At 48.4% G+C, this 27,102-nt stretch overlaps 5 protein-coding genes across 5 annotated transcripts; 1 reads left to right on the top strand and 4 right to left on the bottom strand.

The window, feature by feature from the left end:
- Window positions 1-6,663: 6,663 nt before the first annotated feature.
- Window positions 6,664-7,264, bottom strand: B0H65DRAFT_130289 (uncharacterized protein). Its single transcript, XM_062820793.1, has one exon. The coding sequence runs from the start codon at window positions 7,141-7,143 to the stop codon at window positions 6,811-6,813; it is 333 nt and encodes a 110-aa protein (XP_062684971.1). The 5' UTR covers window positions 7,144-7,264; the 3' UTR covers window positions 6,664-6,810.
- On the bottom strand, window positions 7,265-10,530 carry B0H65DRAFT_130293 (putative germinal center kinases group protein). The gene is made up of 4 exons (XM_062820794.1): window positions 10,043-10,530; window positions 9,897-9,964; window positions 9,630-9,797; window positions 7,265-9,561 (listed from the first exon to the last, which is right to left on the bottom strand). Exons 1-4 carry the CDS (start codon window positions 10,092-10,094, stop codon window positions 7,387-7,389), a joined length of 2,463 nt encoding a protein of 820 aa, XP_062684972.1. The 5' UTR covers window positions 10,095-10,530; the 3' UTR covers window positions 7,265-7,386.
- A 2,921-nt stretch (window positions 10,531-13,451) lies between these two features.
- On the top strand, window positions 13,452-17,581 carry B0H65DRAFT_419093 (uncharacterized protein; the record flags this gene model as incomplete). Its single annotated transcript, XM_062824182.1, has 3 exons — window positions 13,452-13,526; window positions 13,664-14,127; window positions 14,170-17,581. The coding sequence occupies 3 exons, from the start codon at window positions 13,452-13,454 to the stop codon at window positions 17,579-17,581; spliced, it is 3,951 nt and encodes a 1,316-aa protein (XP_062684973.1).
- Window positions 17,582-18,509: 928 nt separating this feature from the next.
- B0H65DRAFT_130352 (vacuolar sorting protein 1) lies at window positions 18,510-21,204 on the bottom strand. The gene is made up of 4 exons (XM_062820795.1): window positions 20,958-21,204; window positions 20,721-20,855; window positions 18,860-20,605; window positions 18,510-18,789 (listed from the first exon to the last, which is right to left on the bottom strand). Exons 1-4 carry the CDS (start codon window positions 21,023-21,025, stop codon window positions 18,621-18,623), a joined length of 2,118 nt encoding a protein of 705 aa, XP_062684974.1. The 5' UTR covers window positions 21,026-21,204; the 3' UTR covers window positions 18,510-18,620.
- Window positions 21,205-22,218: 1,014 nt separating this feature from the next.
- On the bottom strand, window positions 22,219-25,925 carry B0H65DRAFT_568989 (WD40 repeat-like protein; the record flags this gene model as incomplete). The annotated part of the gene is made up of 6 exons (XM_062830406.1): window positions 22,219-22,471; window positions 22,529-22,676; window positions 22,748-23,231; window positions 23,309-23,724; window positions 23,785-24,959; window positions 25,840-25,925. The coding sequence occupies 6 exons, from the start codon at window positions 25,923-25,925 to the stop codon at window positions 22,378-22,380; spliced, it is 2,403 nt and encodes an 800-aa protein (XP_062684975.1). The 3' UTR covers window positions 22,219-22,377.
- Window positions 25,926-27,102: the final 1,177 nt, after the last annotated feature.

The raw sequence follows: 27,102 nt of genomic DNA on the forward strand, positions 1-27,102 counted from the left end.
TATATTTAATATTTAGTAGGATTATACGATGGTTAATAAATATATAATTGAGAAAGTTATTTAGGACGTAATTTATAAATTATAAAAAAATATTAGATTTAAAGGGTTAAATTTATTATTATACGTATATAGATTTTCTTTAATTTTATAAACTTCTTTTAAAGGCGGATAGTATTATAAAGCTAACCTATAATATAATTATACTATATTAATTATATATATATTATATTAGAATTAGTACTATAATTTAAAATTATATGTTTATATATTAATTATATATTTTAATTACGTATAACCTTACGTACGCGCGTACGGATTAATTTACTAAGCTCTTGCCTATATAATTAATCCTCTATATATATTTCCTTTTTCTTCTTTCGTATAATAATATATTTTTTACCCTACCCCTAATGGTGCCCTCTCGCCCCGTAATATAGGTTTTAATTACTTTCGAAATTATATAGTTCGTAAATTTCCAGGTTTATAAAATTTTATCCTAATATTCTACGTATATAATTTATAAAATTTGAATTAAAGATAATTATTCGTTGTCGGCGGTTAAATAGGGCGGTAGAGTTTTAAATTGTATAAATATATTATTTAACTTTAATTAACCTAGTACCGCCGTTTAATTTTAATTACTAATGTATATTTATATCCTCTATAGTTAGTATTAACGGGGGATTTATTTATAAGAGCTGTAATATAAAGTACTTATAGGGTAGACTATATTAAACTATAAATACTTCTTTATAATTAATATTTGGGTTTTAATATAAACTTTTAAATTAATTATTATAAATATAATAGTATTAATACTATATAAATTTGAAGGTATATAGCGTTACCTTTAATATTAAATTATTGAACATTCCTACCTTCTTATATTTATATAAGTACGATTACTTTACTATAGTATATTATAATTTGAATACTTCTTTTTGAGAATAGTAGGTAGAGCGTATATATTTATATAATTAGTTTAAAGAAGAGAAACGGTTTTTAAGGAGGCGTTTAATAGCCTTATATATAAATTCGATTCTACTAATTACTTTAATACTAAAATTCCTATATTTTAAGACGGTATAATTCCTAAGTTCGTTAATTTATAAAAGGTAATATATATAGAAGTAAGCAAAAAGAATTATAAATAAATAAAAAGTATTAGTGAAAAAGGTATATAATATATTATAAAGAAGAAGTGGGAGGGGGGTATTAAATATATACGAATCTATTATTTAAATTTGTAAGTTATTAAATACTATATCCGTTTGAAGTAATTATTATTATCCGTATAAATTATTTACTTTTAAGCTATTTAAAAACCTTTATATATATTTAAATCGAATTAACGAGTAAGGTTAGAAATTAATATATTATAAGTATAGCTGCGTAGAATAATAATATTAATTATTAATTTCTTAATTATTTTATAAATTCCTTATTTATTATTAAGTTATTGAATAAAATGGTTGGCGGCGGCGGTATTGTTAACTTCTTCCGGATTATTTTCCTTTAAATTATTATTAATATATTCGTTATTAGTAACTTCGTTATTAATTTTATTATCGATTGCCGTTGCGGGGCCTCTGTATAACGGGGGATCGGAATTATTACTATTTAAATTTTGGACCGTTAGTGGGAGATTTAAAAGGTCAACATTGGAGGTAGAATTATAACTATTATTATTCCTGTTATTAAAAGGTAATTAAACCTATTTCTTCTTAATATAGTAATTTATATTATTTATAATGTATTATATATAGAATTAGTATAGTACGTTTAGGTAGGTAGTAATAGCGGCCTTCTTAAACCCTTTATTGAAGTTAGTAATAAGTATTATAGGGTTAGGAATTTTATAATCTTCTTGGATTTTTTTTAAGTAATAAAATTACTATTTAAAGTCTTTTTATTTCTCTTTATTTAAGAGATTAAAGTTAACGTTAAAATTATAATTTAATGTATTAATATTAATAATATTAAATAAAAATATGTTGAAGTAGTTAATTTATTTAAAAAAAAAAAAGGGGGTTAATTATTATTAATAAAAAACCTTAAACATAAGTATTAAAAACCCCTAAATCCGAATAATTAGAATTAATAAGGGGAATAATAATAATAAGGGTAATACTTACTTTCTATATATTATTTACTAGTAATATATAGGGGTTCTTCTTCTATATTTCTATATATTAATCGAAAGTTTAAAATATTCGTAATATTCTCTATTTGTTGAAAAAAAGTAAATTATAGTTAATAAAGTGTTCGATACCATATATATTCTTATACTATTTTAAAAAATCGATAATTATTTTCGTTGAAGAATAAGGATTATACTTTATATAATAAATACGCTTTTAAATATTTAAAATCTCTTAAATAATAATAGAGATTCGAAGATTACGAAGTTCTAATATTAAACTGTTATTATTAGCGTGTTGAATAAAAGTAACGTTTTCTACTTCTATTTTAGGATTTAGAATACTATTTAAATTATAAATAATTTAACGAGAATTATTTTAGCGATATTAAATAACATTTTAACAATAATATTAATAGCTTTTTTATAATTTTAACGAATCTATTATTAATAAACAATATTATTAATAAAGGTAGTAATATCAACGTTATAATTATAACTATTATTAATCTCTTTAGTAGATTATTAATTACCTTGCTTCTTCTTCAATATAATTTTTATTTAATATAAATAGTCGAACCGCTTCGAAGTAGTATTTCGCATACTTTACTTAATCGATTTATAAATGCGGTTATATATATAATAATAATTAATTCGTTTAACAACCCCCTGCTTTCCTTTCTTCCTATTTTTTATCTAATTATATAATATAACCGTAAAATCTTATTCTATAGCGTAATTTTATAGCGCATCGAATATAATAATCATATTATTATAATTAAAGGATATAAATAATAATTGTAACTTTACTAGTCGGGCGGCGCATTCGCTAGGGGATAATAATTATATTTTTAATTTCGATCGTTCGTATCAATGGCGGCGGACTAATAGTAATTAAAAGTCGACTAGCGGGGTCGTATTCTATTTAGGAATAATTATTCGAATTAAATTCAAAGGTATTTTATTAATAATTCTAATTAAATTCCATTAACGTTAATTATTTTAATTAATTAAATTAGAAATCTAACTTACATAAGCGAATACGTAATATGTAGTAAGCGGGCAATATATTAATAAATATAATAAAGTCGAGGATAGTATACGAAATAATGATAAAGATAATAAATAAATACTATAATCAGTTATTTAATACTAAGATAAAATTTCGTGATAACTTTATTTAATGATATAAAACTAACGATCGCTAATATAGAGCGCGCGATGACGGCGGCAGTTAGGCAGTAATATGTACGGTATATTAGGCTAGGCTAGGCGGCTAAACTAGGCGGCTGGGCTTACTTAGCGTTAAAAAGTAGGGGGGACTACCTAGGGACCAGTTTGGGACTACCCAGCTACCGATTTCGGTTCAAGCTTCGGCATCTATTTATTAATGTAACGGTTCTGAACGAGTTGAGCACAGCGAGTAGTCGTAAGGTTAAAATGCTATATTTAACAAAGAAAGTAAGAAGGAAGACTGTACCAGAAGGGTATAGTCAAAATAGGGTTTTATAGTATATAGGATAATAGAGCCCAGACGGCGCGGGGCAGGCAAACAAGTGGGGTCTGACTAACTAAAGGGCTCGCATCGGCTTATATCATCGGTAAGCCGCATACAACCAGCTTAGCGGCAACTAAACTAAACCCCTGGGCTTTAACCATATAATATTACTCCCCTATTCCCCTAAGCCTACTATATAAGATAAAAACGAAAAAGACTAAAATCTAGTACAACCGCACCTATACTAAATGTTCGTAGATAGGGAAAATCAATAATATTAAGAAAAGTATTTATATTAAGCCCCTAAATAAATGCTATATAATTACCTACTTCTTACCCGAATCAGTAACGATACGCCTATCGCCTACCCTTATAGAGCTACGCTATAGTTTAGTACTAAAATTAAATTAAGGGATATTTCTAGATTTTGCTTAAATCTGGAGCTTTCTTTTGCTGTATTATATTAGTAATCTATAACGGAAATAATCAGAATTAAGGCTATTATCCAATACTTTGTATTATTTTACTTCTCCTACTAATAATCAGCTACCTTCTTATTCCCTCGCTAAAGAACAGCCTTAATAATTTTTATACCTACAAACTCTAATATCTATTACCTTCCTACGGTTACATATTGTAATAAATACTAGTATTACGCTAACTACGCGATAAGAGGTATTATTATAAGGTTTTATCTATCTAATTAGTAGATAGCGTCCGGGTAAACTATAGGGACCCTTCCTTTCGGGTATAAAGTGCTCTCCTACCTATAGTTTTATTAGGGTCGTTTCTAATAAGATCTTTTTATTCAATTTAAGAGCTCTTCTTCTTAATTATTACTATTGTAACTATTTGAACCCCTACTAGGTTATATTAAACGTTATTTATCTTTATCTTCTATTTGTATTATTTAAATTAGTAGGAACTATTCTTATAGTTCGTATACTTACCCTCCTTCTTGTACTTATTCTTTTACTTCTAAGACGGTAATAAGGGCTTAGTTACTAAAGTATTAATAGAAGTATCTATAGGATTATTAACGTTATTATTAATTAGGGCCTACTTCAATAAGGAGGAGGCTAAATGAAAAGTATTATTATTAAAACGATAGAGATATTTAAGTAATTAGGAATATTACTTAGGTATATCGGTTCGGTCGGAGAATTATTGCTTCCAATCGATATTTAAAGTAGCGGTAAATCAGCTAACTTTAGCGGCGTCGGACTAAGAATTTATACGAATACGGTAAAGGACTTCTTTAAATTGAACGATAAAGGCCGCTATAGAGTCCCTAGAGCCGGATTTTTAATATAGCTAGTAAAATTCTTAATTAGCTCTTTTAACCGTATTGGGGTCCCCGTATATAAGTTTAAGCTTTTCAATAAGCTTATAGGGAAACCGAGGGCCGTAGACGGCGAAGGCAACGAGTAGCTTCTTAATAACAGGTGATAGGTAGGCGAGTAGATAGTAAAATTACGTTTTTAAATCGCTAATAATTGGTCTATCTATATAGAATTTAGCCTACGTGCTTAAAACCTAGGTTTCAAACTTTTCTTTACTCCCTAAAAATCTTTCGAAGTAGGGAAGGATTAGCTTTCGTAAAGTAAGCGAATCGTGTGACGAACGGCAGTCTGATCTGCCTAAATGAGATAGCTGAAGGAAGTAAACTATCAGGTGCAGTTCGGTGAAGCCAAAAGGTTCACAACAAGTATCGTTATACGTGCCTCTGATGACGATGGTCTATTGACTACTGTCGAACTATCTGACAATCTGAGTTCTCCAGTTGTCCCTTTATACTCTGGTGATTCTAGTTACATGTGTCTGGCTCATTGATCGTGAACTGGCTCATGAGCCTTCAGACGTCTCATGAGCTTCTTCTCGGCTTATGAGCTCTTGACTGTCCCATGAGCCTGTCTTGGTAGATGTGAGCCCTCCTTGTTCCGATCCTGGCTCTTATTCCTGGGAAGGTTACACCACCCAGCCTTCACGTGGCTGTTGTGTTCCCGGTGGCTTGGTTGGCCCGTGTCATCGCTTAAAGTTCGTAACAATCGGGAAGAGAGGAGGCCGAGGTCTTAAAATTAGCGATCTCAATAATTAATTATTTAGTAAGGGAAATAAATTATCGTTGGCATTCTTAAGAATTAATTGACTAAGCGATCTAGGGGAGCGGTTACTAAAATATTATAATATAAGTAGGGCGAGGATTTATTATTAGAGGAGGCGAGAATAACGAAAGGGAGAGACTCTTCGGGCGTGCCTACGAAAGAAAGGCGATGGTATTAACTTAAAAAGAGAGTCAAATATAATATAACGGTTCTGAACGAGTTAAGCACAGCGAGCAGTCAAAAGGTTAAAATGCTATATTTAATAAGGAAAGTAAGAAGGAAGACTATACTAGAAGGGTACAATCGAAATAGGGTTTTATAGTACATGGGATAACAGAGCCCAGACGGCGCGGGGCAGGCAAACAAGTGGGGCCTGACCAACCAGAGGGCTCGCATCGGCTTACATCATCGGTAAGCCGCATGCAACCGGCTTGGCGGCAACTAAACTAAACCCCTGGGCCTTAGCCCCATGACAGTCAACTGATGCCTGGAAACCCATGATGGCGAGGTAGCTCCACTATGCCTCCGGAGTTCGGGGACTAGTCCGTTGGAAGCCGTCACCACCCATCGGAAGCCTCCGAACGTCTCCCGTAAAACAAGGTGAGAGTTGAGGTGAGTCAGCACTAAATCCCCGAATGGCTCCAGTTTCCGTTTTGGGAAGGTGTTGGTGATCACCATGGCAACAGATGGAGCAAGTTTGTTGTTCTGAGAAACAGTACATTGTTGTCTTTTCAACACTTTGTTTTTGTCACTTGGCAGCTTGTAGACATACATACTCAACCCCTTGCCAAGAAAAACAAAAGCAGAAGAGACGTACAAGTAGCAATATGGCTTGGCTATACAGGATGTATTTTGACCCTTTCGACTAAGTTTTAACTACTACCACTACTAAGAGAATGAAGGATGCAAATATGGTTCATTGTTTTTGATCGTTTCCCTTTTTGCTCCCTTAATTCAATCAGGGCGGCCCGTAGTATAGGTCCATGTTGGTGATAAGTCCCCAACTCGAAATGATCATCCATCCATCCATATAATTCATCCATCCTACCATCCCAACCAACCGCCCCCTATCTAAACCGCCCCCGCAGCCACAACCATCCTCTCAAGTTCCATAACCGGTTTCTCTCTCCCCTTCCCTTCCAAACCCTAAATGATGTAAACAATTGGTATCCCTTGAACAGAAAGAAAATGAAAAAAAAAACTCCAGCCAGTTGCGTAATAAGCAAGTGTGATGAGAAAATGAAGTAGAATGTGAAGAAAGGGATATGCCGGACCGCAAACGGGATATGTGATGAGAAAAGTGTGACCAGAAAAGGGGGGAAAAAAGGGCCCCTTTCCTTTCCTCTCTCCTCCCTCCTCCTCTTTTGCTTAGCCACCGACCGATGCTGTGCAAAGAACATATATGATAAAATGCTGAATGACGCTCCCAGTCCGTCCGTTCGCCACAACCGAAGAAAAAAAAAATCCAGACAATGATAATAGGACACGAAAAAGAAAATAATGGTATCTCTTGCTCCCCTTTCCTTTGCTCTTTCCCTCTTTTTGAGCCATGTATTTGGCTTTTCGCAGCCAGAATGGTTTGCCCTTTCATTCACGTCTTCACCATCTCTTCACTTCCCGACCAAGTCCCTTCATTCACCACACTAAGACCCAGCAACAGCCCCCCACCGATGCTGCAGCCCATCCGTCCACCTCGCATACAACAGATCCGACAGCGCCTTGCAGTGCTCCATGCCCGCCACCGCCGGCTGGCCCGGGTACTTTGCCTCGAGCGCCGCCCGCTCGCGCAGCTCCCTGCTGCTGCTCTCCCTTACGCGCTCCTGCTTCTCGGGGGACCGGCTGCTGGCATGAGACGACTGCGACGACTCTCTCCGCTGATGGTGCTGGGGTGGTGGAAGTTGATGAGAGGACGAGTTGGAGGATTCCTTTCGTCTATGGGCGGCTTGCTGTAACTGGGCCTGCTGTTGCTGTTGTAGCTGCTGGGCAAGCTGTTGCGAGCTGGCCTCTCTTCGCTGCTTCTCCTGCTGGAGGACCGGGTGGGAGAGTTGTTGCTGGAGGGGCGGCGGATTTTCTTTCTTCTGAAGAGACGGGGCGGAATGTTGCTGCAAGAGCTGGGGCTCCTTCTTTTGGGGCGATGGGGTCGGTTGTATTAGTTGAGGCTGCTGGATTTGGTGGATAGGGGTTCCTGGTGCTGTTGCCATCACAGAAGATGGCCTGCTGCTGCTCGTCCTCTCTGCGGCGGGCTTCGGTGTGGACAACGGCGCTGCAACAACACTCTCCCGCCTTGGTCTGGGGCTGGCCAAGGGCGTGTTCTGCTGGCTAATCATCAGTTTAGTCGGGCTGGCGGAAAGCACCGGCTTCTGTGGGGAGCGTGATGGGGTCTGGAGAATGTTTTGGCTATGAGTGACACCGGCTGATGTCGAGGGTCGTTGGTTGAGGTCGCGGTTCTTGCTCTGCGGTGTGCCGTCTACAGATTTCCTGTGAAGGTGCTGACCGGGCGAGATCTTGCTGGCGTTCAGTAGTGCTGCACTGAGCCTGTTATCCTGTGATATCGAGGAAAGGAGGTGTCGGAGCAGGTGGTAGGCTCCTTCAGGATCCACCAAGTCGAGATCGGCGAAAGCATCGGACAGATTGGCCAGGGCCTCGCGTTTTTGTGATGGACCGGTTTGCGCATGAAGCTCTTCGAGCGCAGGCTCAATAGCCTTGTTATAAAGACGACGACCGAGGAGCGCCTCCTTGCTAGTGGGCTCGATGGGCGTCTGCATCGCGGAAGGAGGTCGGTTCTCGTCATTGGCTACCTCCTGGGGCCTTTCCTGGTGGATTTTCGGACCCTCGTGGTCGGAAGGCACACGACGGAAGAGTCGCATAGTAGAACCGGAGTTGCCAAACGACATATCCGTCTGAAGAGGCCTCTTTGCTGCTGCGACAGGCGGTCGTGGTGAGCCTGTCGAGGTGGAAAGTCGCCGTTGCTGGTGAGCGGCTGCGGCCGATGGTTGTCGCCGTACTGTCGCTTTCCTCACTGTCTGAGGGGTGGAGGGCTGGAGGGGACCGTCTCTGACATGCACTCTTCGCATGCCTTCTTCCGTCTCTCGTACTCTAGATGGGTCCCTGGACTTTGTAGGAGTAGTGTCGACGTTCATGGGGTTCTTGGGCAGCGCAACCGACTTGATGGTCTCGAACACCCACTCGTCATCGTCGTCCTTGGGGCTCATGGTGTGGAGGGTTTCTTGGTAAAAGACGGGAAGCTTGACACGGTCTTGCTTGGCGTCCCACATCTGCTTGCGCTCGATCAGTTCCTGCAACGCCTCAACCCTTCCAGCTGTGCGGATGAATCGATGCCTGAGCAGGTCTCTAGCCGTCGGGCGCTGCGCAGGGTCTTTGATCAAACAATGAGCGACGAAGTCCTTGAACTCTCGGCTGAACTTGCCCTCCAGTCGTGGTGGTGGGTTCTTGGGAATCTGAAAGAGGACCTTCATTGGGTGAATGTTCGCATACGGAGGCTCGCCAACAGCCAGTTCGATGGCAGTGATACCGAGGGACCAGATGTCGGCCTTGAAGTCGTAGCCAGCCTGCTGAATGACCTCGGGGGCCATCCAGAATGGGGTGCCGACAAAGGTATTGCGTTGAGACTTCATATGTGTCAACTGCGCTGCAACGCCGAAATCAGCGAGCTTGACCTTTCCGGCTTCCGACAACAGGACATTGGCGGCTTTGATGTCACGATGGATCTTTCCTTCGGCGTGTAGGTAATCGAGGCCGAGTAGGAGTTCGCGGCAGACGATGGCAAGGTGTACTTCGCTAAAGTTTCCCGGTTTGAGCTGGCGCACAGAGTCTTGTTAGCAAGCATAATATAGGTGGGATGCGACAACGACATGACCAGACTTACGAGGTCCAAGCAGGAACCTCCCCCGAGATATTCCATCACGATCCATAGCTTGTGGCCGCGCAAGAAGCTCGCCCTGTACTGAGTGACGTAAGAGCTGGCGCATGTGCTGAGCACCGAGATCTCTTGTTGGATTTCCTGGATGTCATCTTCGCTGGACTCGAGGTCAATCTGGCGGGGCGCAAAAAGTTAGTTTTTTTTTGTCGAGGACAGATTGTCATGGAATGCGATGCGATGCGATGCGATGCAGCCCAATGCGACAAGACGTACATGTTTGATGGCCACTGTTTCGCCCGTTGTCTTGTCAATTCCCTTGTAAACGACGCCAAAACTGCCTCCTGTGGGTGTTGGCGCACCAAAAAGTCAGCGTTTCATTTTGAGGTGGTGGCTGGATGTGGAAGTGGGATGTGACTTACGGCCAAGTTCTTCCAGCACTTGGTAGTGGTTGGCGACTCCTTCGTCGGCCATCTTTGGAGTTACAGGAGGGTGATTGTCGCGAGTCGCGATGGAGGGCAGGTCAAGTGCGCGCGACTACGCACCACTCACTGGCGACCACTGGTGGTGGAGTAGTTGGAGGTGACCTCTTTTGGTTGTCCAGCGAGGTGTCCAGGGCGAGGCGTGGTGGAGTACTTTTTCGCTTTGGATCTGCCGCTGACCGCAAATCGACTGCAAATTAATGACTGGTGGGGTGGACTGAAAAGGGGGGCAACCTGGTCGGCTGGGGTCCGTCCAAATAAATGAAGAAAAAAAGGGAAGAAAAAGACGGTGTCTGAGGTTCTTGACTACTAGTAGAACACAACCGAGCGGAAGAGGCGCATCGGTTCGAGGTTTGAGGTTGAGCCAGGTGAGGGAGGACGAAGGGCCAGCTATAAGTCAAATCTTAGTCCCAAGGTTCTAGTTGTTTGAGGAGCTGCAAGTCAACATCCAACTTGGCTGCAGGCGGGCTCAGCACAGGACCTTGAACTGGGCTGAATGGCCGGCGGAAGCGGGCGCTCAATGTTTAATCTAATCCTTGGTTTTTGGCTAACCAGGACCGGGACTGGTTGTCACTGTACACTGGTCGTGTGCGGGCGGCTGTCGAATGGGAGGGCATGGGCCATTGTTTACTCGATAGGGGGGGCTGCTAGCAGGTCACCGCAGGGCTGAAGTAACCTGGCACTTGTCAGATCTCGGAGATTGCTTAGTCCTGATGGTCGTCGACCCCGTTTGTTTCCTCGTGTTGCGGCTATCGCAATAACTGTATCTGGCGGTGGAAGTGTATTCTGCCTCGTCTCCTGCGTGCTCCCTTTTGGTTCGACAATGGGCAATCGCGCGCAAAGCGGCTGAGCGAGGGATTTGGGAATGAGAACAGAGAAAAGGCTATGCCCTGCATTGCCCTCTGCGTGTGTCTCTGGATCATTGGGTGTACCTGGTAGCGTGATGGGGAGCTGGATGGAGAGGGAATGTTCGCATGCCTGTCGATTCGGTCTTCAAGTCTTGAAAGGGCCTGTCGAGGGCGCCGCCGCGCCGGGGCAGTCGCGAAGCAGCCAATCGAAGTACACGGTTGCGGGGGGCCATGCGTAATTTCTCCGTTGAATCCAGATGGACGCTCCTAGTCGCCCTAGCAATGCAGTGCCGATGCGACAAACGTCACCTCGCCAACATTGTATCCAAGCAACCAACTTATAAACTCTTCTCGATTGGGTAGGTGGGGCTTCTTTTTTCCCTTCCGTTCTGCCCTTCAAGGTGAGAGCGACTGACACTCTGACAGAGAAACGAAACACTGGCCTCACTGCCCGCACACGCCTGTAACGTTGAGAATGCTGCGACGATGCGACGAATGCTGGCCGGGGTGGTTTCCCGCGGTTTCCCATGGCAACACTCTCAAACACTCTTGGTCCCGCGCTTACAGCCAGTCAGCATGGAGAAGCGCGTCTCGATCGTCCCAAGCAACGGGCGCGCACTGCAGCAGATGAGGTGAGACGAGCCCACACTAGCGACGGGACTTTGCGACTGCATCAAGCCCCGACAGGCATCGAACATGGACGCCCCGAGCAGGCGGCTCTGTTTGTTGTGCATTGTGCGATGTGCAGCGGCAAGGGAACAAGGGCAGGCCTCTGCAAGTTACGAGTCTTTCTGCCTCCAACCCGCTCCGCATCTGCGACTCTGCGCCGTCTGCTGCGCAAGTGCGTGAGTAGAAGCATATTCGAGCACGCATAGCTCGGACGGGACCGCACTTGTGCAATTCGAAACACAAGCTGCAACCCAATCGGTTCCCGCTGTGTGCGCAGTGCAGTCAGGTGCAGTGTGCCTGCGGAGCCTGTCTCCAGCCTCTGTACCTAGTCCCGTCTCCCTTGATGCAGAATTTCTGGGAAGCTAGTGTTCTTCCGGTGTTTGATGTTTTGCATTGAACAATGGGCAGCCTACGGATAGAAGCTTGGACGGATAGAAGAAGAATACTCGTAGACTTTTCTATACCATCATACTCTTTAGAGGTATTCCCTGTTTGTGTTGCGCGCTAATAAGGATGGCGGGATGGCTGGACGGATGTACGTATGTTACATGTACCCTCAGCGATTACTTGCAGTGACCTGACTGTACCTGGCTTGCCTGGGTTTGAGGAAGCATCAAAGTACGGAGTGGGCCGAGCAAATGTCAATCATCTCGGAGCATTGCTGCAGAGATTTGTTCTCGTTTTTCTATTTTCAACTTTGTTGTTACGGTTGATCGACCTCCACACGGAACCCACACGTTCGCTCAGCAGTTCACAGAGTGCCAGTCTCCCTAGAAAGTCAACCCTTGCTTGGCATTGCCTACAAGGTCTCCAACTTCTCCAACCAAACAAGGGCAGCCTACCACAACCGAAGTTGACCTTTAGCCTCTTTTTCTGTTCCATTGGACATTGGCCGTTGCGTCAATCCTTTTGTTCCAAGAAATCCATTGATTTGCACCTTGCACCTTGCACTTCCCGATGCCATGGTGGTGTGCATTGTTCCTTGATTGACATTGACCGGAAGCTTAGCGGGAGTGGGTATACCTTTACCTCGCTAGAATCTAGTACACTACAATTTTGCGGGGAATATCAAAAACGCAAAGCCTCCTGTCCAATCCCTTCCCTTCAACTGCTTTGTTTGGAATTGGGTGGTTGGGAAGATCCCGCCCGCGTCCCGCGTCTCACAGACAACAACTGAACAGAAGGGAGCCACCACTGAAGGGAACACTGAACACAAACACAATTGAAGCCTCCCTGAGTCGACCTTTAGCAAGAGCCCGCCGCCCATAATCTCACCAAACCGCGCCGAACCGACAACCCTTGAACAGAAAGACGGCAACAGGTCAGACAGGCACGTCGACAGGGCTGCCTAGGCAAGGAGTTACCTAGAGAGTGTGAATCGAGTAGCGAGATAGTCGTCGTCGTCGTCGTTGTCGTCGTCGGTCTCTCTCTGCCCGACCCGACTCCAGCTCTTCAGCCTCCCTCTGCACCCGAAGCGGATTCCCCATTTTTGCAGCTCCACCCTGGATGCCTCATACAGGCTTATAGCTCCAATTCGGTCTGGTCTGGATCCATCCCATCTTCAGCTGCGCCAGGTCTGTCCGTCCAAAGGTTTGGGCTGTAAGCTTTTGCTTTGCTGGTGCTTTGCTGTTTCCGTCCGCTTGTTCGTCCGAACCAAGGCTCCGTCCCAGGTTGTTTTTGCAAGTGGTGTGTGGCCGACCGACTTTGTTGACATAGCAACCACACAAGCCCACGCCTGTGTACGTGCGGGTTCGAGTGCAGACGACTTGGACTCCCACTCAGTCCCACCGCCCCTGACAACAGACACCTGCCCGCCGCGACTCGACAAAGATATGGTTCCCGCACCACCACCAGTCCCGACGCGCTTCCCTTGTTGGGTTCGGGCTGTCTACTCGTGGGGAGGAGAGGTGCGTGACTAGACAAAATACTGCAATTACCTTCCTGCGGTCCGTCCTGCCCAGCAATCGCGAGTGCCAATGCTGCTTCCCATCCCATTCCAACCTCACTTTCCAAAGTTGACTGACCGATCCTCGTGTACTTGCAGAACAAACGCGATCTCGGTTTCATCGAAGGCGACCTGATAGAATGTCTCAACGCCGGAGACGGCTCGTGGTGGACGGGGAGGCTATGGCGCGACAGGAGGGCAATTGGCGTCTTCCCCTCCAACTTCGTCGAGCTGATGCCAGAAAACTTCAGGCCGACCAGCAGATCCGCGAGCCCAATGGCTGCCAGCCACTCTCCCAGTCCCAGCGGCACCCCACACAAGTCGAGGACCTTTCGAAAACCCTTCGAGGCCTACTCAAAGGCTCCCCATTATACCACAGCAAAAGTTCCCGAGACCTACAAGGACTGCTCCGTAAGCCGACCCCCGCGCGCCGGCTCGATTCGACAACGATCACGAGGACCCATAGGGCACCCAGGAGGAAATGACTACGGATATTCCCACGGCGGTACTCATCCACCTAGCCATGGAGGGAGGGCACCGTCACCGGCACCATTCAGGGCTGCGTCGCCGAATCCCTACCGAGCACCCTCTCCGGCACCATTTAGGGCTGCGTCGCCGAATCCCTACCGAGCACCCTCTCCGGCTCCGTATCCGGTACCGATACCGCCGCCTCTAGCCGGGTCACCAGCACCGACAGGACCCTTTCGGGCAGCATCACCGTCGCCTTACAGGGAAGCATCGCCAGCACCATACCGCCCCCGAGCTTCATCACCCGCCCCATACGTACCCTCCCCCGCGCCATACCACTCCCATTCGCACTCACCGTCACCGGCACCGCTCCGAAACGCATCGCCATCCAGGTCACGATCTCCTCTCAAGCATCAGCTGGATTACAGGGGGACACCACCAATAAGAGATGTGTCGCCAGCTAGAGTGTATTCACCAATGAGAGCTCATTCTCCCGCGCCTCCATCGCCATCACCATCGTACAGGCCCTACCGACCTCCCCAGTTACAGGATGGCCAATACCAGGAAGGGGGTCCCGGGCGAGGGGATACACCGCCTCCACCGCCCCCTCCGCATCGCAACCTCGTTTCGCGACATGGATCCAAAAATTCGTACAACGGGGACCAGCAGTCACCGTACTATGAGGATATACCAAGACCGAATTCCACGGCTCCATATAACCAGAATTCCAATGGCTACCCCATGGCAAGGACACCTTCCCCATGCCCTCCTTCACCGGCGGCATCAGGTGCTATGACTCCGTCACCGTTGAGAGAGGCCATGGATGATGTGATGGAGCAGTTGGACGTGTTGAGCGGCGGCGGTAAACTTCCTCGCGATGGATCTCCGGAGCCTTTCGACCCCTGGGCGCCCGAGGCTTTTGAAGAAATTCACCAAAAATCGAGGAAAGCTCGGGATAAACGACCCCAGAGCACCATGCTAATCGACGAGGGGTACGAAACATACAGTGGGACTGGCTCGAGCTTAGTAGGACCCGCCTCCAAACCTCCTCAACAACAAGATGAGCCATCACGCCTCCCACAGTTAAGTAACTACGTCGAGAGGATGGAATCCAGGTTGAGGACCATGCACCAACACAGCGCCAGCATGAATAACATTACCGAACAAGGCCCCCCTCCTCCCCCTAAAAGTCCGTTCATGAACAGGCCAAAGTCATCAATCGAGTCCCGAGTGGCGGCAGACCCAAGGCTTAGGAAGAAGAAGTCATCATATGATATGGGGCGACAGACTCTTGATCGAAGTTCGACCACAAAGACCACGTCGACTAATGCATCCGATACCCCAAGCAATGTTACCTTTTCCTCGGCAACAACTGACAGTACTAATCGGAGTCTGATGAGCGGTGTTTCAGCTGGAGGCATAAGCGCCACCAGCGCTGGAAGCTTGGCAAGGAAGAACCGAATCAGGGCTCACAGTGCGCTCAGCATCCAGGAGGAATCCGACCGCCCAGGAACTCCGTTCACAGGGGTAACGTACCATAGCAGCCATGCTTCGGAGAATCTACATATGCGACCCAAGTCCCGTACCGATCTTGGACAGGAGGACTCGATGGGTAACCTGGGAGGTCTTGTTACCCCCAAGCCGAAGAAGCAGAACTTCATCAAGCGAATTCTCGAGTCTGCCAAGACTGGAGTTGCGAACAGCAGAAACAGCATCGCTTCTGCAGGGTCATCCTCACCGACTAAATCAGCGACAAATCCGCTTTCTGCTCTATCTGGAGGTCCGTCCCTGTTACCGGCGAAGAATATTGGGAGGGAAGGCATGGGCAGTGGTGTTGACTGGGTCCAGGTTCGGCGAGACGTCAACCGTTCAAACTCATTGAGTCAGAACGAGCGTACGGAACGAAAGGAAAGATGTCAAATGCTGGACCATCCAGCTTTGAATCCCGTGGAGGAACTGTACAACAGCATCGATGGCGATGAGGGCGATGATGGCATGCCCGTCCAGGAGCCGTTTAACTATCTAGCCATTAACTTGAGCCAGGTCGACAAGAACTCCCGCTTTGTGGCCAGCCTGCCCCCTACCATCACAGCTGCGTCCCTTGCGGCTACCTACGTTTGCCGACCATACAATAGCGATGTTCAACGCTTACGAGCCATCTTCACCTGGGTTTCCGAAAAGGTTTGCTGGGAAGAGGACTTTGAGGGGCCTATCGACACGCGACGAGTTATTCACTCGAAGCGTGGATGCTGCGAAGAGTTTGCGGTTCTCGTTGCGGAGATGTGCGAAGCTGTGGGCCTGCATTGTGAAGTCGTCCGCGGTTATCTCAAGTCGCCAGGCGAGATCCCGGATGCCAATATTGTTCCCCGTCCCAACCACTGGTGGAATGCGGTAGTTGTTGACAACGAGTGGAGGATGATGGATACCTGTTTGGCGAGCCCGTCCTTTCCACGCCGTGCCCTGTACTCGAGTTGGAACAGCTCTCAAGCCGACCCCTGGTGGTTCCTAGCACGCCCTACCGAGATCTGCTGGACGCATATCCCCGAACACCACGAACAACAACACATCTGCCCGCCTGTCGCTCACGAGATTCTGCTCAATCTTCCCTGTGCCTGCCCACCCTACTTCAAGAACGGCCTGGACATGTTTGACTACAACACCTCTCTGACCAGGATCGAGGACCTCGAAATGGTGCATATCAAGTTCAACGTGCCAGCCGATGTCGAAATTGCCGCAGAGGTCGAGACTCGCGCCTTCACTAAGGATAACGACGGTGATGTCTTTGAGTCCGGCGAAGTAGTCAAGAAACGCGCCCTCGCACAAGCAGAGTGGTTCGGGGGCGTGAAGCGCTACACCGTCAAGGCCCTCCTGCCCGGCGACGAAGGCACCGGCACGCTCAAGATCTACGCCGGCAAGCGTGGCCTGATGCACAGCATCAAGGACATCCCGCACCCTCTCGCCTTCGCTCTTCCCATCATCCACACGGGCGAAAACCCGCCCTACGAGTTCGTCACCCGCCACCCGACCCCCCACGCCCAACGCCACGACCTTTACATCGTCCAACCCCAATGCCAGGGTCTCGCCCTCAACAATACCTTCGTCTTCATTATCCGCCAACACCCGAGCTCGAGCTCGACCTCCGACGGCCCCACGTCCCCCTCCATCACCTCCGGCAGCGCTTCCCCGATCCCTTTCCTCCGTCCTTCCAGCGCCATGAGCATGACCTCGAGCGCAGCCGGTGGTTCCCAGCCCAGCACCACCGCCGGCGGTTCCAGCGGCAGCAGCAGCAAGAAACCCGCCAAGCTGGCCATCCAAACGCCGGGCGGTAAGATCCTCCGGCTGATGAGAAAAGAGGACAGGGGAGGCAAAGGAGGCATCGGGTTCGGCAGCCGGGCGGCCGCGCAAGCAGCGGCCGAGCCGGGCGAGGAAGGGGACGGAGGAACTTGGGAGACCATCATCAAGTGCAGCGAGCGCGGCACGTGGAGGGGACTGGTGTTGGCCGATAGGACGGCCAGGTGGTGCGTTTTCGCCGAGTGGGTTTGTCAGTAAGAATGGCTTGCGCCTGCCACTATGAGGTTGATCAAAAAGTTCTTTCTGAAAGACGCCTGGTTCGGTTATTGGCACTACCTAAAAGCATCAGGTTGCTCGTGGCGGGCCAAGGGGACATCCAAAATAAGGGATGTCCTGAAGAGAAACCCGAAAGGATATCTCTCGAAGCATGAGAAGAAGTCCGAGAGACGAGGGGCTTATGGGTTTTATGTTGGCCTAAAAGGTCATGTTGGATCGAAATGCTTGGTTGTACAGTTGTACGGTTTGGTTGGCCTTGGATGAGCGACACGCCTTTTTCAATATTGTTTTATCTTCCTCATATCATAGGTAACCGCATTGTTCAATTCTTGGCAGGCGAGGCGTTTAAGGGCGGGGAAGAGTAAAACGCGCATAGCACAGCGAGCGAAGCGAAAGGCAAATATGTATTGCAAAAAGCAAATGCAAAAAAGCATGTTCGATTATTTGAGGAGGTTTTTATGTTGGCCCTATCTAGCTAGCATAAGTTGGTGGTTGGGCAAGATGGGGATAAGGGGAGAGAGGAGAACGAAAAATTGATAACAATACCCCCCTGATTCTGATTCAACTTGTAAACAAACAATCTCCTACAATCTCCTGGTGTTTTAAGATCCTCGCCTCGAACCTCAATTGCTATCCATGGACATCGATAAGTCGTTAAATATTTCCTGTACAGCTAAACACAAAAACGTGCCATCAACGACACCCACCCTCTCTCTTCTCCTTCTTCTTCTTGTTCTTGTTCTTCTCTTTCATCGCTTGGTATATCAACTGCTACTTAAAATAATCTGTCTTGTCACAAACAACTCCTTTATTCTCCAACCTCATTCCCACCCACCCACCCACCCACAACCAACCAACTCATCATTACCACCATCATCCCCTACCACTTTCATCCATACCCACCCCCCCCCCCCCCTCTCTTCCTTTCTTTCTATGTAATCACGTCCATCATCAAAAATAATGTGTCTTGATCTCGTCTCATAAACAACTCTCTTCGTCTTCTCGAATTGTAGTACTAACCCTACTGTACCTGGCTAACGATCTCGCTAGCCTTCGACAGCGACTCCACCATCTGCTGGCACTCCTTCCTCCTGCGGACCGTGTAGTCGCTCTCCTTGAGGAGGTCGTCGAGCTCGTCGGCGCGGTACATGTTCTCGAGGAGCTCCTTTTGCATTTCGTCCTTTGTGAGTCTGTGGTAGTTATTCAAGTTAGTATCTCGCGCATAGAATGATAGGTAGCGAGGGGGAGAAAAGCACTTACTGAACAAGGTTCAACATGATAGCCTTGGGAACCATATCAATCATGGTCCTCTTGACAATGTTGTAGTACGACTGGATGAGCAGCTTGATGACCTCCACCTCAATGTTCTCCCTTTCGGAGAGGGTGCCCGAGGCCTTGAGCGACGGCGGGGGCGGCTCCATGGCCGCCGCCTTCTTCTTGTTCTTGGCGGCAAAGAAGCTGCCGAAGAAGCCGCTGTTAGATCCTTCGTCGAGGTTGCTTCCGGACAAGGTGGGGCTAGCGGCCCGCGCGGGCGTAGCACTCTGCGGGATCGGCTTGCCCGTCTTGGGGTCGACCTGGACTGGCCTGGAGCCGTTGTGGCGCTCGTTAACGATGGCCATGGCCCTGTGGCCGTTGAGGAAGTCGGGGTGGCCCGTGTTGATGTAGCACGCCTCCATGGCGACCAGGTCCTTCACCAGCTTGTTGGTGGGCTCCATGGCCTTCTTGAAGAAGGAGATGACCACTTGGTGGATCTTCTCCTTGAGGCCGGGGTAGCGCCTGTATAGTTGCTTGGCGAGCACGGTGGTGAGGATGCGGACAAGCTCGTCGTACACGAGCGACGCGCACTTCAGACTGGGCTCCTCGAGACGCTTGATCTGCTGCTTGACGATGAGCTCGAAGGCGGCAGTTCCGACGAAGAGAGCGGGAGAGGGGCCGGAGGAGTTGTAGAGGATAACGCGGATATCGGAGTCCTTGACCTGGTCGAAGGGGTCCACTGCCTTGACACCGTTCGAGTACAGCTCGTGGAAGACGAAGCTGATTCTGGCGCCACCCGACAGCTCCTGGCTGGAGAGCTCGGTGCTCTTACCGTCAAGGACAGTGCGCCACTCGTTGGTAAACTCGGTGATGATGTTGAGGACAATGTTGGCGCTGTTGCCGAGAATCGAAGGTCCCAGGGACTCGAGCTCCTGGGTATACTTCTGTAGCGAGCTGGAGATACGGGCCTTGATATCGGGCAGGGTCTGCTTGATATGCATCATCAGGATCAGGTTGAGCTTCCGGGCGAGGTAGGGCGTGCCGCAGTATGAGCTCTTGTTACGGTACGCCTTGTGGTTCTCGAAGAAGTTCTTCTCGGCCTCGAGCGAAGCGTTGATGGGCTTCTTGTTGTCGATATCCCTCTGACCACGGTTCACCACGGGCACGTATCCTAGCCTGAGGGGGATGATGCGACCGGCGAGAATATCAACGACATCGGTACCTTCGTCCATCAAATCGACCTTTGTAAGCACACCGATGGTGCGCTGACCCTCGGGATCCACCTCCCGAGCCAGCTTCAAACCATCCGAGTTGGCCAAATCCACGTTGGCAGCAGTGACGGCCAGGATGATAGCGTTGGACTTCTGGATATACTTGAGAATCATGTCCCTGATCTGCTTCTCGATATCGCGCGGCTGGTCGCCAACGGGCACTCTTGTCAGACCGGGAAGATCGACGAGGGTGAGGTTGAGGACGTTGGGCGAGTAGATTCTCAGGTTGATGGGAGCAGGCGAGATGCCGGCATTGCGGCCGACCTTGGCCTCGGTCTCTCTGCTGATCTCATCGCGGATCTTGTTGAAGTCGTAGAACTTTTGGCCGGGAATGTGAAGGAACTCGCCCCACTCGTCCGTGTTGGCGGCCTTGTCGGTGTTATCGTCGAGCTCATTGCCGAAGCCGTTCTGGGTGGCTGTCCGGTTGATAAGCTGGAGGACGAGGGGACGGCGGGTCACGATACCGGAGCCACGGGGAAGACTGGAGGAGAAAAAAACAAGGGTCTCGAGTTAGTATTTTTGGGGAGACTAGTGTGGAAAGCGAAGAAAGACTAGGCTAGGGGCGGGGAAAGGGGGCGGGGGAGGGGGATGCGCACAAGTCGCGACCAACAATGTTTTCTAGTACGGAACTCTTTCCGCTGGACTGACTGCCGACGACTACTATTTGGGGGAGATCGATGGGGTTGTTGACACCGACGGTGGTGAAGACATCCTGGAGCTTGTTGACGAGCCTGTGCGGATGGCGACCATGTTAGCGAACTGAAGACGACGACGATGATGCCCGACATGCGATCAGGTAGGCCGGAAGGAGTGGAAGCAGGACTTGGACGTACTTGATGAGGCCGGGGTCAGAGATACCTCCGGGGGTGCTGAGCGACCCGGTATTCACGTCTACCGTCATGATTGCTGGCTATGCAGAGGTGGACGATGGTGATGTGTTTGTTTGGAGTTGTGGGATGTCGTGGGTTGGTGGCAGGCGGTGTCGGCGGTTTCTGGTGCCTCCTCCCGCTTCGCTTGGGTTTCGGTAGATAAGGAGCCTGAACTACCTAACGTCTTAAGGCAAACAGCCAGGCGCAAACGTCTCAAAGGTATCGCGGTTCGTGCAAGCGGCGCTTTGACGGGGTGACGGGAGATGCGTAAAACAAGCCGGCTTGTTGGGACTGGCAACTGAATATATTACTAGACGTTGGTTAATGTTCTGGAGACGGGAATCTTTTTGACACGAAGCTGAGGCGACGACGGGACGGCGAGGCACCTCAGTCAGGTCGATGTCCGTGAACGACGTAGCGTCGCAGACCCGCACGCACAGGCAGGGGGCCACATAGCCACCGGGGGGGCTGAAGGGGGGTCACCGTGCGTCCACTGGATCACTGTCGCAGGCCACTCGCAGCACACAAAAGCCCACAGAAGGGACCCCCTTGTTAACCGCACGTGACGGTACTTTATCTGCAGAGTCGTTGTCTCTAACGTCTTTGAGAACTTCAAAATATCTGAACTCTTTGAACACTTCCTTCAAAACTTTGATCTCACTTTCTTATAGACAAGTGCAATCACATAGTACTATCCGAACAGGCTCACCAATAATCATCAATCATGAAATTCCGTCGTCGTGCGCGGCCGATTACGTATGTCTCAAAGCATCTTGCTTGCCAAGATAGCTTTATTCTTCTACCTAATTCAGGCCGCGTCATGGTCTCACGGATTGGGCGCTATAAAATAAAAAGGCATCAAGAAAACAAGGCGTGTGACCGTAAATCAGGCACTTGCCGAGACGAACCAGTATCTCTGAAAACTACGAATTGCTCAAATGCTCTTGAACCCACTGCAAAGTGTGAAAACTATCTCTGTTATCTCTACATACCTCTCCTGACCCGCCCCGATATCCTATGCTACGCTGCATTGCTCTGTAACTTGTTCAGTTCTACCCTTCTTTGAGGTGAGACAACTTCTTGACTGTGTATAGAAAACATTTCCAAGCCAAAAAGGAATAAAAAAAGAATGCAATGCCTCCTGTCCGACCATCCGTCCATCCGTCCATCCGTCCGTCCATCCATCGATTACTCAATCATCGCTTTGAAAAAGCCACATATGTAAATACAACGCTGGGTGGTGTACCGTCCTTATCCTTCCTTCCATGACAATCCTCAACACTTAATCTTCCGTGACCTTCCATGGCTGGATGTCGTTCCTCAACTGATTTTCAACCACGAAAAGTACACGTTCTGTAAGCGGCAAAGACAGACGCCCTATATTCTATCGCGGCCTCGCTGTGTCGTGGACGGTTCCGTTGTTGTTATTTGCGCTGTGTTCCATATCCTCATCCCAGTCGGGCCATTCTGGGTACCAACTGTGGATGGGTCAGCAAATGATGAGCGTCCAGGTTCAGAGGGTCTATCAAACTTACATCTTTACCAACCCATCATCTCCGCAGCTAGCAATCATGCGCGGGTCTGATGGATTCCACGCGGCAGAGTTGCAACGCGGTGCATGAGCTCCCTTAAGCCTCGCCACCAAGATGCCCGTGTTCTTGTGGTAGATATATATTGACCCGTCTGGAAATTCGCTTGTCAGCCTCATCATTCGGTTTTGAGACGTATTCAAGAAACTTCCTGGAGTCACTTACCCTCGCTCCCAGACAGGACGAAACCCTCATTCGCGCCACCAAGGTAAGCCCTGATAAGAAAGTCCCCACCCTTGTGCTGATTGTACTGGCGAATGACATCCTTGGTGGGAATATCATACAAAGTCGCTGTTCCTACTTGCGTATTGACCAACAGAGACGTCGAGTCCTGGCTTATACAGAGTGATGTTCCTCTATCCTTCAACTCGTGTGAATAAACCTGCTCGCGCGTGTGGTAGTTGTAGACATGAAACCGCTTTTGCTCGTCCAGGGCAACAACCCAGTTTCTATCGGGGGACAGCGCCAGGTCTTCCGTTCGATGGTCCTTCGTCCACACAGTCTTGAACACATCGGCTATGCCGAGATTCCAGGAACAGATTGACCTTTCCTTGTCGAAGGACCCGGTGATAAGAACGTAGTTGCTGGCCCAAGCGCAACTACTGACTGGCTCGTTGAATTGGTCGATGGTCCTGATTAGCGCTCCAGTCTGCATTGTCATTCTCTTGTTAGTGAGTGCAAAACAGACATACAGTTGTGGCCATGGTTGCCGCTTGCTGCACTTACCTCGGTATCCCACACTTTTGCGTTCATTGCGCAAGTGACGAGCATCTTGTCGTCCGGGCTCCATGCGATATTACCTACACCCCGGTTATCGTGTTGCTCGTCGCCTGTGTCTAACTTGTGTATCACTTTAAAGTCAGGCACGCTATAGATGACGACAAGACGCTCCATGCCGCAACTTGCTAAGCGTGTTCCGTCATGTGAAAACCTTACTTGCCACACTTCATTGCCGTTGTGTTCATCCAGCTTATACTTGGCAATCGCGGGAAAAGCCTTCCTGTCGCACACGTGGTCCTTGTAAAGAGAGGGTGTTTGGAGGGTCGAGTGATATAGGCAGTTGCTAATTTGGATTTCTTGTGCCTGATTAAGAAGTGCCGCCAACCTGTGCTCAGGGAGCATAACCGAAGGCGAAACGAATTCTGCGAAAAACGTGTTAGCCGGTTTGAAGACCCAAAGAAGGTTGACACTCCACAACATACTAGATAGCTCAGAGAGCAAGGCGTGCCGACTTTCTCCGCGAGCACCGTCCCATACGGCCTTCTCCTTCAGGTCCTCGGCACTCGCACACATGAGAAGGCTTGACAGGAACTCCAGCTTCTGGTGCTGATCCCCGCACAACGGTGTGAGCTCCGTCCGCAGCACCACCAAAGCCCGTGGTGTTTCGCGCCTTTCTAATAGCTCCAAGTACTTCTGCTGTCTCAGCCAAAGCTTCATCATGTTGCGATCCGCTCCTGGGGCAAGTATCAGGCCATCCCTCAAACCAGGATCTGCTATTCCAGCAACGTGCGCATTATTAAGAAGCTCCTCCGCCTTTCCCCAATCACCGTCCAAGACAGCAGCTCGAAAGGCAGCCACCGTAGGGTTTTCGAGTCGGTAGCCGCTGTCCTGACTGAGTTTGTCTGCTGCGTCGTTGTATCCCATCTCCGTCATAGCCTGTATCACGAGGCGTGTAAACTGTTCCCGGTTGTGGCCGTGGTATCTCCCTGATTGTAACCTTGGGCGATTCGCCTCCCAAGCTGACCCATTTGATGGCCCAGATGCTGCCTTGAGCGTCCCATTTCCATTAGATACCGCCATTGTGAAGCCCGCCTCTGGCCGAGATCCATTAGATAGTGACTGCCCAAACCCATTCGACGAGTTCTGGCCATCGATGTCGGCCGACATGATCCCGCGTCTCCGCTTGAGTGGCCGCGGGGAGGTATAAGTGGTAGTAGTAGCGGCCGAAGAGGTCGCGCTGACTGAGATGTCGTTCGAGGCGAGGCGGTATTCGTCTTGTCCGCTTTCGTCCAAATCACTGGTTTGGCGGCGTCCGAGAACTTGGGATGGAGTGTAGGGGTGCGGGCGGTCGTGTGGACCTTGAGGGACGTACAACGGTGGAAGACTGGTGGGAACCGATGGCGTCACGGACGGTGGCTGCGGGGGAGCAGCTGGGAACGGTGGAGCGGAAACTGGGGCGGGTTCGACAGTGTCGGAAGAGGGAGCCGGGGGTTGCGGGTTGTTTGCGCGGTGGTCGGAGTCTGGGGGATATATGGGAACTTGGTTGGGGGTTCGGTCTGCCACGGTGAAATCGTATCTGGCGCGGGACCGATGTCCGTTCCCGCAGCGATGTTGGGTGGTGAGAAGCGATGACGGTCGGATGGATCGAGACGGAATGCTGGCGGGTCGCGTGTTAGGTGAACACTGACACTGAAGAGCGGAGGCGACAGCACAGCAGCAAGGTGGTCGTGGAGGAGGATGCAGGTTGAGTTGTTGTCCTGTGGTTGTATGTCTATCGACGTAAAGCTAAAGTGGACTTCCCGGTTGCCGCTCAGATAAGGTTGTTGGTAGGGGCTTGTAGGCAGCCGGAGCCGGCATCTGGCGGGTGTAACAGAGCAGACAGCTGAGGCTTCCTACGACGCTGCGACAGTGCGAAGAGGGCGAATGGTGCTTGTTGGTTGTCACTAGAAGCATCACCAAAGAGGGGGTCAGCAAAAGAGCACCGTCATCCACCTTAGTTCTGCACTAACAACACTAAAGAGAAGCTCGCCGATCGCGGGGAGAACCGTGTGCAGTCGTGGCAGTTGGTTGCGTGTGTGCATTGTGCATTGTTGCTTGGCAATGAATGCTCTTGGGTCCAACCTCAACGCTTTTCAGGATGTGAAAGAGAGAACGAACATGGGAAATACAAAGAACCGAGCGCGTCCATGACTTACGAGTAGATGATGACGAAGTAAGTCCAAGCTACCTACTTCTAGTCGGGAAGTTCGGTCGGATGGAAAAAGATTGCTTACTGCGTCCGGGTCTGGGTATTGGAGTGCTGACTGCTAGCTTCTACTTCTAAGCTTCTTGTAATTTTGGTCGGCTGTGCAGCAACTTGAACTGTTTGACTGGAGCGACGGTCGATGGAGTCCAAGGCAAGTCGGGAATGGCGAGCGTGGGCGAACTCGAGTCGATTGTAAACGTTAAGAGCTGGAGTTGATGTATCAAGCTTCAAATAATATCCCAGAGTGATGCTGTTTGAGTTATTGATGGTGTCTAATACCTGCCTTACCTACCGTGAATGAGTAGACATCACATCAGTAATGTTCTCAGGCGTGAACGGGGCAAGCCTCGGTGATCCTTTCTTGTCACGGGTGTTCATATTGACCCCTCTCAGGAAGCTGCTAGCCTGCTACGCTCGCTCACTGGAAGGAATGAAAGGAAGGGAAGCCGGGACCCGACCGCAAGACATGATGACTCTGGTTGATATCCGTTCGAAGCCGCCTGCCTCAAACGATATCCTGTGAGCCTGTCTACCTTAGCTGCCCAACCGAATGACTCGGAATCTCGGACATTTGTGATAGAAAACAGTCTATTGCAGCTCGGGGCTGAAGTGAGGTGTCGTTTCCTCAAGAACTGAACACTGAAGCTCGGAGCTCCTCCCGCCATCCATTCGGTCCCCACGGGGACGGGAGCGGGACCACCACAGACCCCTGCGGTAAGTGGGGGAAGAGCTCTATAGAAGTATACACTAACAGCGATGCTTCGATTGTAAAACTCACCGAGACTCGAACCCTGAGCGGATTGTTCTTGCCACCCCTATCGAACATTTCATGAGCTTCGGTGGGTGATTGTTAGTTGCCGATGAACTAAAGCAATGAAGAGTCGAGTTTTATGTGAGTTTGAGGGAAAGAATGACCTCATAAGCTAGTAGTGACGATGTAGCGTGTCTGTTGGGGCGCATGGGGCAGCACGTCGTTCGTGCCATTTGTGTTAGCGGCATCAATGAATGGATAACAGACTGGCTGTGGCCTCATTAAAACAGTCCACGAATTTCACCGCGGCACATGGCAATAGTGTAGAATCTAAAGTGTGTCCAGTACTACTATTTTTGTAGACGTTCGTGTAAATATATATACATTGCGGCGTATTTGGCCAGCTGCTCATATTACATGAGCCCTCCTGCCTGCCCTCCTACGACGAGCCATCCTCAAACTTTTCTCCACTTCACCATCTCTCAAACTCCCATACCCAACTTCATTGGCTTCATTGGCCCTCATCTTCATTATCTTCTCCTTCTTCTTTCCAAAGGACCTAAGTCATGTCTTCCCATGAGGACGCCTTGAGTGTGTGTGTGATGTGGAATGACAAGAGCAAGCAAGCAGGAAGAGACAAACTACTAATAATGATGATGATGATAATGATTTCTAACGCCAGATGCCCGTGTGCCCCCCACTCCGTTTTGTGCAGATATGATATGGTAATGATGAGTTTCGCTCGATCGTGATAAGTCGTTAAATACGAGTTGTTGGAGATGCTAAGACGAAGAATTTGATGAT

This window comes from Neurospora tetraspora, assembly GCF_033439725.1.
Source record: "Neurospora tetraspora strain CBS 560.94 chromosome Unknown B0H65scaffold_2, whole genome shotgun sequence".
NCBI lineage: Eukaryota > Fungi > Ascomycota > Sordariomycetes > Sordariales > Sordariaceae > Neurospora > Neurospora tetraspora.